Source organism: Pelobates fuscus, chromosome 1 (assembly GCF_036172605.1).
Source record: "Pelobates fuscus isolate aPelFus1 chromosome 1, aPelFus1.pri, whole genome shotgun sequence".
NCBI classification, from domain to species: domain Eukaryota; kingdom Metazoa; phylum Chordata; class Amphibia; order Anura; family Pelobatidae; genus Pelobates; species Pelobates fuscus.
In genome coordinates, this window is record NC_086317.1 from 429,262,345 (window position 1) to 429,275,484 (window position 13,140).

The 13,140-nt window shown below is 34.7% G+C and overlaps 1 protein-coding gene across 1 annotated transcript in view; it reads right to left on the reverse strand.

Annotated features, from left to right (window-relative positions):
• Positions 1–1,159: 1,159 nt before the first annotated feature.
• Positions 1,160–13,140, reverse strand: part of SERTM1 (serine rich and transmembrane domain containing 1) — a 42,401-nt gene continuing 30,420 nt past the window's right edge. Inside the window, exon 2 of the mRNA XM_063429226.1 lies at positions 1,160–2,225. Coding sequence (XP_063285296.1) covers positions 1,779–2,108 — 330 coding nt within the window. The 5' untranslated portion in view covers positions 2,109–2,225 and the 3' untranslated portion in view covers positions 1,160–1,778. The remainder of the gene's footprint in view (positions 2,226–13,140) is intronic.

Consider the following 13,140-nt stretch of genomic DNA (forward strand, 5'->3'; position numbering starts at 1 on the left):
GGGTCTTATCAATTACTAAACCGTTACAGTCGGAATAAAGTCTTATACATTTATACAGAATAATTAGTAATAACAAGAAAACCGTATATATGCTGTAAAAACTAGTGCTATTAAAAAGGCAGATCTTATGTTTATGGGATTGTCAATCAGATGGAATTTGTTTTAAATTTTTTGTTTTGTTTTTATTGGTCATCCAAAATGTTACATAACACTGTGAAAGCAATATTTGGGGGAATTTGTTTTTAACATCCCTCATTTTGGCATGTTCCACATCATTTAAACTTTTCTTACGCGTTATATAAAACACCATGGGCAATATTGCATGGCAAGAGGGGGATATTTAAATAAACTATACTGAGGTTAACACTCCAGGATGTATTTTAATAATAAAGTAAAACTATAAATTCTTTTAAATTTGTTTAAAAATGTTTTGTATTTTATAGTATATAGATTAACTCATATTTTTTTTTTCCATTTAATAGTATCCATATCTGAATCTATATTCTATTAGTTGGGAAAATTATTTCCACCTATATTAAAGTAGATTGTTCAAGCATCCATGTGTATATTTTGTTGTTGATTTTTTTTCTCTTTCTTGCGTGTGTGCCTTTCAAGTGATTGCGAACTTGTAGGAGCTTCTTAAAAAACACAAGCCTCTCTTTATTGTGACAGTGCCAGAAGTGAAATTGGCTTTTTATGCTTTGCACTTTGATTACTGGCCAGCCAGAAGTCTAGCTACATAAAGGGAGTTGTGAGGAGAAGGAGGAGGTTAAATACAGGAAGCTCATGAACATTCTACACGAGTCTTGCAGACCCTTCTTGAAGAACCTCTACATGTACATCTTACTGCAGTGTTTTTTTTTCTTTTTGATTATATTCCTTGTACATGATGTCTATCAATTCAAAACTCATAAGGTTTGTTATTTATGGGTTCTGAGGTTGCAAACTCATTTGAGATCTTCACCTACTGCATCTGTCAACATTTTTTTGTCTGTGTACTATTATTTACTGTTTTATATTTGCAAATGTATTTGCAAATCTATGCGGAGTATGTTTGCACTATAAAAACGCTAATAATAATATGATCCATCATACTGTACAGATAGTCTATTTATTTTTCACTTTGTATTTTTATTTATGAAAAGTAAAGGGACTAATTAATTATATAAAATATTTTCAACATTCTTGTTTACATGGCCAACAAATGAAAAGACAGCTGCGAAATGAATAGTATTGCAGAAATTATTTAGAGCCTAAAAGCTACAGGAGGCAGGATATATACATGTGGGCTGTCCAATATTGGCCCTTGAGCTGTTGTTGTTGTTGGACTCCCATGCCAGCCATTAACTGTTGGCTAGCAGAGTGTAATAGAAAATGTAGACAATAGCTGAAAGGCCAAGTTTGGTGACCCATGCAATAGACCATCTAAATTTTATGATTTCACATAAATCAAACTATTGACGGAATTTTTAATTTTAAAGAGAGGATGACAGATTTATATTTTGGCCTTAATTGTATTTATTTTATCTGCTTTATGTATCTCATTAATGAGAAATGCTTCAACTTTCAAACTCAATGAGAGTATATTAACATAGCTTGAATAGGCCAATGTCAATATACGCAGATGAAGTACATAAATGGCAACATTTAAATTGATTTAAAAAGCAGCATTGACTCAAACAGAATGAATAAGAGATGCCTTTTCAGTTTTATAGTAAAATGTCACATGCGATATTTCCATGTTTTATAGTTTATTTGAGATTCCCCTTTATACTGTCTTATGAAGACAGGTTAGAAAAAGAAGACCGCTGTGAAGAAATGCTACAAACTTCCAAATTAGTGAAGGAGCTTCCTGCGTCACTAGTATACTCTGGATAAGAAGAGGTTGAAGAGATTATATTTTTCAGTCTTTGAAGAGCAATAATTAACAGCAATAGGAGAAAGGCCAACAAACTGAGGAAAATGGAAACGTAGACGTAAACATTTGATAACCGGGTTGGCGACGATGACGAATCCACTGAAGTTGAGATAGAGGTAGGAAAAAGTTCCAGGAAAGTTCCATTTCCCATGACCTCTGGAGAACCAAATGAAGGACTAAGGCCTGACATGATGCCACAAGATGAACCTTTATCAGAGTTTATTTGAAAAAAAGGACCTCATGACATTTTCCAAGACAGGTAGAGAAGCTGCCTGAGAGACATCTAGTTTAGTTGTGAAGATCAACTCTGAAAGAGAAAGAAACAATTTTGGATTTGTATGTTTACTTAAAATAGTGATTTTAAAGTTAAAAACATGACTAATATTTTAAGGGATCAGTTCACTTCAATGAAAATAAATGTAAGTAGTCAGTTTGGTTACCCAGTACTCCAAGCATTCTGGAGCTAAAGCTTTCTGCCTAAGCTATGCTTGGTGGTGTAAGCCTTAGCTCATTGGCTGGGAGTGATAAGCTGATTTTCTCAGCCATGCTGAGCCTGCAGTATAGGACGTAGGAGTGCTAATGGAAGCTCCAAGCAAAAGCAGCTGGCTCTCTGCACCAGACGTAGAGAAGCAAGTGTCGGAGCCCATTGGACCCCAGGTGAGATGTCAAACTGTTACCCAACAGACTAACTATTTATAATGGTTTGGGTAATTGCCAGGGCACTCCTGGTACCATAATTATTACATTACTCATGTAGTGGTTATGGTGCTTGGAACATTCCTTTAACTGGAGGAAATAAGCATAACATACTTTTGGAACACTTCTGTTTGCACACTTAGCATCTTCTTGCCGAACTCAAATAACAACAAAACTCTGATTCTAATACAGCATGATGGTAATGAACATTTTCTTTTAAAATAGGACACAGCATATTTTTGGAACACTTTTGTTGCCAGTTTGAAAGGATTTTTCACTAAAGTGAGAATTGTCAGGAATTGAAGGTGAATCTGAAATATAAAGGCACAATAGCCGACTGGAAAGATTCTAAGATTCAACTACACATCCCGTTTGGCTACATGGGCCCTAATTTGGAAATTGACTTTGAATTTAATTTGAATCCCCCACAACTGCCCTTTCAGTAAATATACCTGTAAGTCTCTTCTTGCAGAACTGAATCACTATAAAAAAAGAAAAAGCCATTACAGAAAAAAAAAACAATTATAGAATTCCCCAAAAAATAATCAGAAATAGACAAAAATAAGCTATAAGATTGATTGATTGAACATTTTAGTCACAAAAGTGTTATTTTTTCTTTTGAGGAAAAATAACTTTATGAATGAAGCATATGTTCCAACTGGGACTCAATTTAATATTGTTGAATAAACTTTTCAAATATTTTAACATTTTTGTAAAAAAAAGTTTTTATTTAAAAATTAAATTATCCAAAATATATATATAAATATAATCAATATGTTAAAAAATATCCTAATATCAAAATATTTTTCAAAATGTTAAAATAATTGTAAACGTTTCTCCAAAAATGTTAAATCAAAACCAAGGTTAGAGCAAAATAGATTTTGCTTTAAATATCACAATGTACTGTATATACATATGTTAAAAGGGATGTACAGTGCTTACTACATAAGGATAGCTTGGAAGGTTCTGTCAAGAACTTTGAATAAAATGCTGGATGCTTTTCGAGTATAACAGATATTATTTACAAGGTTTTAATGTAACACAGATTCTGAGAAAAATCATATAGCCTACGGTAGCAAAAATGAATATTCTCTAATGATTTAAGACAATATTTGTAATAAAGTCTATGTTTTGCCTTATTCTGCAATGACAAATATGAACAATATTATTTTTTTATGCCAGATTATTATTACAGTTAAATATAGCTGCACTCTTTTGTTAAACATGGTTCTTTCCCAGGACCTGTTTTTTTTGTTTTTTTTTAATCTGTAGTTATTTTTTAGTGAGTACTTCATGCTTCTTTTTGGAAATCTCCTTAAGTGAAAGGAAAAGTTTGTGCAAACAAAAAAAAGCATCAAGGTTGCTTACTTTAGGCCCTTAATGACCGTGGACGTACTAGGTACGTCCAACAAAAAACGGTCGTTAAGGACCGCTGGCGTACCTAGTACGTCCGTGGTAAATAGGCGCCCTGGACTTACCTGGACCGCCGATCTGTGATGATCATGGTCAGAGGTTACTGCCAGAGATCCCAGCAGTCCCCCTGCAGCAGCTTCAGCCACCCGGCCCTCCAGGGCCATGTGATCACCATGATCACATGGCCACAATAGGAGTCTATGGAGCTGCCAGCAAGGGGATTGTCTGAGCTGTCAAGCAGTCCACCAGGCTGCTAAAAGGTAAAAAAAAATGATAATAAAATAAATATATTATACATATATTATATATGTATAATATATTATAAAATAATTAAAGCATTTTATAATATATTATACATGTATAATGCATATATATGATTTCATTATAATTGTACTTTGAGATATATACACATATATCTCAAAATACACATAAGTAATTCATATATTTGCATTATTTAATCGTTAAAAACTCACTTCTTCATAAAAGCGTATCAATTAAACTGTTAATAGCTCCGACTGATTCCTCTTCTGCAACTGTCACTAGTCTAATACTATCCTTACCTTTTTGTGTCATTTTACCCCACTCCCTCTAGCATGTAAGCTCATTGAGCAGGGCCCTCAACCCCTCTGTATCTGTGTGTCCAACTTGTCTGGTTACAACTACATGTCTGTTTGTCCACCCATTGTAAAGCGCTGCGGAATTTGATGGCGCTATATAAATAACATAATAATAATTAATATTATTGATGTATAATATAATATAAAATGCATTAATTATAATATATATTTTACATATATAGGAAATAAAAGTGTGTGTGTGTGTATATATATGCATATATATATACACACACACACGTATTATATATGTATATCTGTGTATATATATATATGTATTTACGTAATATGCACACACACATACAAATACACACACACACGTTTATCCTGATGAAAGTCCACAAGAGGGACTGAAACGTTGATTTGCTCTTAATACTAAAAATAAAAGCTACGTTTTAAAGAATCCGTGAGTGCAGCCTACCATAACTACTTTTTGGATATTGGAGCCTCGGTGATGCACCCGGTCACACAATTGAAGCCTGAGTGCAAGGTATAGTTGTTTATATATATATATATATATATATATATATATATGTGTATATATATATATATATATATATATATTTAAATATATATGTATAATATAAATTAAAAAAACACAATAAAACCTGTACATGGGGGTATTGTTATACTCAGGAGACTTCGCTGAACACAAATATGAGTGTTTAAAACAGTAAAACTTATCACAACAGTAAAACTTATCACAACTATGAAATCACAAGTAAAAGTACAGTCAGGATTCCTGACAGATATCAGTGTTACAATGTAACTTGCGTTAATTTTGAAAAAAAATGGTTTGGAAATAGCAAAGTGCTACTTGTACTTATTGCCCTATAACTTGCAAAACAAAGCTAAGAACATGTTAACATTGGGTATTTCTAAGCTCAGGATAAAATTTAGAAACTATTTATCCTGGGTGTTTTTTGGTGGTTGTAGATGCGTAACAGATTTTGGGGGTCAAAGTTAGAAAAAGTGTGTTTTTTAAAACAAATTTCATCATATTTTTATAATATTTTTAATAGTAAATTATATGATATAAGGAATATAATGGAATCTTTAGAAGGACCATTTAATGGCAAGAAAAACTATATGTAATATGTGTGGGTACATTAAATGAGTAAGAGGAAAATTACAGCTAAACACAAACACCACATAAATGTAAAAACACCCCTGGTCCCAAACGGTAAGAAAATTGAAGAGCGCTCTGGTCACTAAGGGGTTAGCAGTGAACAGTTGAATATGTACCCAAGGATAAAGCAGAATTTTTTTCATCAATGCTGAAGAGAAGATAATTTTATCTTATAAGTAGATCTTCTTTGTAATGTTAGCCATTTGAGCACGAATTACTTCTCGATAGATTCTAAAGAAAGTCCTTGTTCCAGCATTCACATTATAGTAGAGTCACAGTGACATACATTTACTAACCCCCCAAAAATATTCAGAAATAAATCAGAAGCATGTGTCAGTTTTACAGCATAATTGTCTACTCTGTTTTTGTAATGTTTTAATACTAGATTCTTCTTTTATGTCTAGTTTAGTCTTAATGACTATATCAGTGCTATTTCTGTTTTGTTTGCGCCACTATATTTTTTACCCTTTATCACATTCATAATGTTCGGACTTGTTCAGACTGGACGTGAAAATCAGTTTCTTTGTTGTTTCGAGATGCTTCTAAATTTAATCAACTTTTCTTGAACATGACCAACAGAGGTCAGAAGCAGTGATGTTTACGTTTGTGCAATAAAATACACTTAAAGAGAAACTATAATTTCACAGGTTTTTAATATAAAGTTTATTTACCCCCGTATTTAACAAATATATATATATATATATATATATATATATATATATATATATATATATATATATATATATATATATTTATAAGCGGCAAAAAATTAAATTAAATGTAGAAGTCCACAAATCTTTATCCTGCAAATGGGTGCTTTCATGTTAGCTCATTGAGTTATCAGCTCTGTCGTTTGTACCTGGCAGTCAGCATAGAAAAAAGCATTCAGAAAATTTAAACAGTGTTTCTCCATCTCCTCATTTGCATTTTTTGCCCTGACTTTGCCTTGTCTGAAGTGGATCGTTATGTCATCTGTTATTTTATTATTTTTTTTACTATAAATTTAAAAAGAACATCTTATAACAATGCAGCATCTTCTGGAAAAACCTTCCATGATTTAGTATTTTTTTTTTTGGTAATCTATCTGTTAATTTTTATTTTTCATTTTTTTTATAGGAAGTTTGAACTATTATAAAATAATTTCATGGTAAATCTAAATTTCAGAACATCATTGTTTTATCTTACAAGATCAAATGTCAGCTAACAGGTTGACTAATAGGATATTGTATATAGCATATGCGTTAGCCATTTAAAACACCTGGGGATTAAGTAATGTTGTATTCTACATCAGCACTGATTAGCATATTTTCACATTCGTTACAGTAATCACATTCTAGTTGTGCTTCTTATATTTAGTAGTAAAATCCGTGTGAATTGTGACTTGTTTGATTCATATATACATTGGTGGTCATGCAGATAGCCTGGGAGAGCTTTCAACCATCTGGACAAAAATAAAGATTGTAGCACAAGCCATAATTATCCTCTTAGGTCGATACAAAATTGGGATATATTACAAATGTCCTGCAGCAAGGCTGTTTTCAGAATTTCACAGCTTGTTTGGTCTTGCTACAAGATATTTTCTGCTCAAATAAATATCAACTAAAAAATGGCATAAGGAGAAATTGTGCAGGAAGCATAGCACTTTTAAAAATCTTTTTTGATTAGAAAAAGTAATTATTAGCAATATAGCTTCCTTTTTCTCAATACACTCTGTAATATATGGATATGGGTATATTGATTTGATAACAAGCTGGCTCAGCTCCAGATATGGGTTATTTACTTTACGATGAATGGGTATGATGAATGGGTTTGCAATGTAAAATAGAGTGCGGAAGTGTAATGAGCTCTATTTAACTAGATTCAGGTGTATATGATTTGCAGAGGTGGTTCACAGAAATGTATTTTAATAAGAGACATAATTTGCCGATGATGTGTTAAACGGTCTGATAACCACTGCATGTTATACATTACAGAGCTACTGACTCAATTTAAGGACCATACTAGTTGATGTAAATTCAACATCCTCCATTGGTTTAAACATTTTAAGCAGTAATTCATTTTTCACTTTTTTTTTTAAATATCTGTACAAAGCCTGAAACCTACAATATTGAAACCTACAATATTGAAGACTCATTCAGATTTTTTTTAAGATAGCTTAGTTGGCTAATGCATCATCCCTAGAATCTGTTCAACCCTTGGGGGTCACAGGTTCAAATCGCGGCAGGGTTTTTGACTCAGCCCTTCATCCTTCCGAGGTGAATAAAATGAGTACCATTAAATTGGGTGATAGTAACATCCCCAGGACGTACTTGGAAACCAGAGTAGTCTGAATGTACCTTTCCTGGTTAAATATGTTGTTATTATTATTATTTGGTTTATGCAGACGTCAAACAAGTGATCATGACAATGTTTTTAATGTACCGAGTGTGTTTTTGTCATGCGTCGGTGATCATAGTGCGCAACAAGGTAATACAGAAGTAAACAGACATGTAACAGATATAAATGTTAAGGTATAAATGTTCTATATATATCGCATACTATATATATTGTATTGGACGCTGTGTCATATTTATCTATTGTTTTCATTACGTTTTCCATCAATTCCCCTAATCGCTTTGTAAAATTATACATCTTTTGCCAATATAAACAAGTAACAAGGGTGTAGTATAAACTTATATTCAGTCTTATATACAATCTTATAAAATGGAGTTATCATATGATCCAATTCGATACTATATTAAGAGAGTGCTAATTTTTCACAAAATCTCTCTCTCTGAAAAGTGTCTTTCCAGAATACTTTACCTATGATGAAAAATCAGAGAATGGGAATACATGTAGAAAATAAAAATGCAAATATAGTGTAGTAATGTCAATTTTCAACATATACAGTGCTTCTAGATTCATTTTCCAGCTAAACTGCTCTATGTTTTGCAAAACAGCTCATCACATCTGGCTGTTTAGAAAACGAATCCCTTACTATTTCTCTTTAGCAGGCTAAAATTCCTAGAATCTTTCCAAGATTACATTTTGATTTTAGTCATTCTTCACATCTTCTGTTTATGTATACGGTTATTATTAGTCATCAACCTCCAATTCCACATCCATTTGATTTTCATTTTTGGTTCTCTGAGAGTTCACTGACTGAACTCTATCATTAGTAGCCAGCCTATCACGATCCTTTCATATAACTACAATCAAAAGGACAAAGTCATCTTTTGTAGTGGACGTCATGCAAACACATTAAGAATTCAGTGTACCGCGTCTCTCTTTATCCATCCTTAGAGTGTGTTTTGAATTTCAACCTTTACATCTAGCTTGCAACATGAATAAATAAGTAAGAAAGCAAAGTATGTATTTGAACTCCAATATAAACATATTCTATGGTAAAATTTTTCCAGTTGACTACATTGAAGAATATCAAGTTTAAAGTTTTATTTGTGTTTGATGATCACACAAAGAAAATAAATCACAATAATCTTTTGATGCAAAAGCAGGAATAATCTGCATAAAACACCATAAAGCAACGAAAAAAAGATACTGCATCAAAGACAATCTTCTCCTCCTCCATCTGGTTTTTGCTCATTTCTAATTGTCATCAGTGCATGGATGACCTCCGACCATTGACTATTGGTAGAATTGATTTAGGGGGTGATTAGGAGGGATACCTGCATTAAAATTAAGTTCACGAATTGACTAGATATGTTCTATAAATCCTCATGGGTAATAAGGGCAAGAATAATTGACTTAACACCCCGTCTTTCGGCTTTGATAAGTAAACAGTGTACTGATTGGCAATGCATGACTGGAATTTTAAAACAACCATGCAGAAATAGAAGTGAACACGGGGCTTAGATCAGAAAAATCAATAAAATATGAAGAATTAATTTCAAATACATTGTCAGTAAGCAGAAGAAAATTATAATGTTTTTCAATTATAACTTGAATCTCTCTGCATTATGACCCATCATTGGTAACTGATTGATGTTTGAAAATGTGAAAAAGCATTTTTCTGTCGGCAGAGATTTCTCTTTAAGGCCCTTAAAGGGATGGCGAGGCAGCGGGAATGAGGCTCTGGGGGGATGGGTATTAACTAAAAATGGCTGGTGTTTTGCAAATGAGGCCTTCTCCATTTGTCTGAAAGTTTTTAGTGGCCATCTGGTTTATAGTGGACTGGCTGGGCTAACCGATTTTCACGACTTGCTAACGTGAGAAGTGCCGGACACGAGAAAACCGGAACCCGGGAGCACTTGATTTGAAGAGCAATACACAATCCAAGTGTCTCCATTATCACGAAACACACATATCCTTAGATGGGGATTATACCATCCGTGCTCAATCCAGCAGAGCTCTTAGTTAGCTCTAGAACATGTGAGTGTATTACCCCCACCAGAACATGTATATTTAACTTTGTACTGTTTTACACTATTATTTGTTTCGATTTTTACCTTTGAGGTTATTTACATCGCGAATATCTTGTAAGGTATACATCTCGCTGCACTTTATTGTATTTAGCGCGGTGTCCTTGTTTGTGTATTTGCTTTGCTTTTAAGGTCTGGGTATCCCTTTTTATTCACTGCTGCTATTACTATTTATTATAGAGAGCGCCTATAAAAATCTTCTTTTTCCAGAAGCAAATTTGTTTTCAATTATATCTTGAATCTCTCTGCAGTATGACCCATCATTGGTAACTGACTAGCAAATTCTGACCAAAAGTCATTAAAGATCTTTCAATCCAAAATCCACAGAACATTTTACTGTCAATAATGCAATCAGAAAACATTAACATAAAAAAAAAGTATTTACTTTTTAATCTCATTATGAAGAACGTTTTAATAATACTCTAAATAATATTGTGAGGTTAACAATAACTAAAAATGCAAAACAAAAAAATCTGGTGCCTTTGTGAATTTTTTTCGATTACATTATATGTTGAAGGTACTGCTGAGCTTAGTTCACAATGCTTCTTGGTTCCATTAAATCATTGATAACTATACTTCAGAATTATTATGACTGGTGGGTTTGTGATTGCTTTGATATTGTTAATGGCAGAGCAATTACCCAGTTTGCCCAGGAGGAGGCTGAGAGATGTATGGTTGAGAAAAATTGTGGTCTGCACAAGTTTTGGGTGAAGATCACTTTAACAGCTCCCTCATGGTATTGCGCTTAGTAATGCCTCAGAGAACTGGCAGTGGGTCTCTCCATCAAAAATTAAAGAGCTAAGATGGAACAGTTAAAGTGATCTGTACCTGACTGACGTGCAAACAACAGTGCTGTCTCGAGCAGATAAGGGGCACAGGTCCAAGCAAGGAGGTCTTTTTTTTTTTATCTCCCTGCTGTAACAGGGAGGGTTCCCTCACAGCCAGAGCCACAGGTGCAGGTCGAGACTCTCTGTCTGAGCACAGGCTCAAAGCTGTTGCCAATGCCCCCTTATGGGTAACCTAACTCTGTTAACTATTCATCCTGTATCAAACAACAGATTGCAATGTACCCTAATATCAGATAATTTTAGAATTTTCACATTTAAATAATAGTGTTAAAGTATTTATTTTTATAAAAATGAATGTAACACTAAAAAGTGTTGTCATATAGCCTAAGTATACAATTATTTTTGTTATTATTTTCTATATTATTTAAAAAATTTATATTTTTATTATTTTACAATAAAATGTGATTTTATATATTTCAATGTGAAGCTTAGTGGTATTTCTCAAATAAGCAATTTCTACCTGATTGACAACTGTGCAATATGGATACAGGAAAATATCTTTTCCGAAAACAGCATTGCTAATTCTCTGCACGTCTTGCCATTTTTAATGGATAGAGCGAACTCATAAACAGACAGGTTTTAAATGTCACAGATATAACATTGGAGGGGGAAATGCGTCAGTTTTTGTATGTTTTATGTTTATTTGTGTGCAATCTCATCCATCCTTAATTTCTCAAATCCTGGAACCTTTGAAAAGATGTTACATGACAAATTCTAATGTGATGGGTTACAGATATGGCTAATAAGGAAATCTAAAATGTCCCTGTACAGAATAATTTGTTCTGGATTTTTGATGTGATGGAAATGCACACATGTTCCTATTGGAATTGTCTTTGGAATATATCTCTTTAACACTGTAGTCAATGGTTTGTGCTATTCGTTTCTTACTGTATTCTTGTATACTCAAAAACCTCTGAACTGAGGTCAGCATTGATTTAAAGGGACACTCCAGGCACCCAGACCACTTCTGCCCATTGGAGTGGTCTGGGTGCCAACTCCCACTACTCCTAACCCTGCAACTGTAATTATTGCAGTTTTCTATAAACTGCAATAATTACCTTGCAGGGTTAACTCCACCTCTAATGGCTGTCTACTAGACAGCCACTAGAGGTCACTTCCTCCTTCATAGCACAGGAAACCTGTGCTAGATCGTTGCTGGATGTCCTCACGCTGTGTGAGGACCTCCAGCGTCGATCAAATCCCCATAGGAAAGCATTGAAATTATTTTTCAATGCTTTCCTATGGGGTGCGCTAATGCGCATGAGCGGCATTGCCGCGCATGCGCATTAGGTCTCCTCGGCCGGTGGGCGGGATCAGTCTCGCCCACCGGCCGACGCAATGGAGAGGCGGAGCGTCGCGGAGGAGGAGACAGCGGCGAGGGACATCGCCGCTGCCTCAGGTAAGTGACAGAAGGGGTTTTCACCCCTTCAGTAACCGGGGATTGGTGGGTGGGAGCAGTGGTGTATCCTGGTTTTGTGCTGCCCTAGGCAGGACAAAACTCAGGCGCCCCCCTCTCCCCCCGCGCTACCCCCACCCAACCTTTCCTCCCGCCCCGCATTCTAAATACACACACACACACACTCGCTAACAGAAACACACACACACTAACAGACACACTCACACTCACTAACAGACAAACACACTCACTAACAGACACACACTCACTAACAGACACACACTCACTCACTAGCAGACACACACACTCACTGACATACACACACACTCACAGGCAAACACACACTAACAGACACACACAGTCACACACTAACAGACACACACACACTAACAGACACAGACACACACACACACTAACAGACACAGACACACGCACACACACAAACACACTAACAGACACACACACTGACACACACACACTAACAGACACAGACACACACACTAACAGACACAGACACAAACACTAACAGACACACACACTGACACACACTAACAGACACACACACACTAACAGACACAGACACAAACACTAACAGACACACACACTGACACACACACACTAACAGACACACACACACACAGACACACACTAACAGACACAAACACTGACACACACACACTAACAGACACAGACACACACTAACAGACA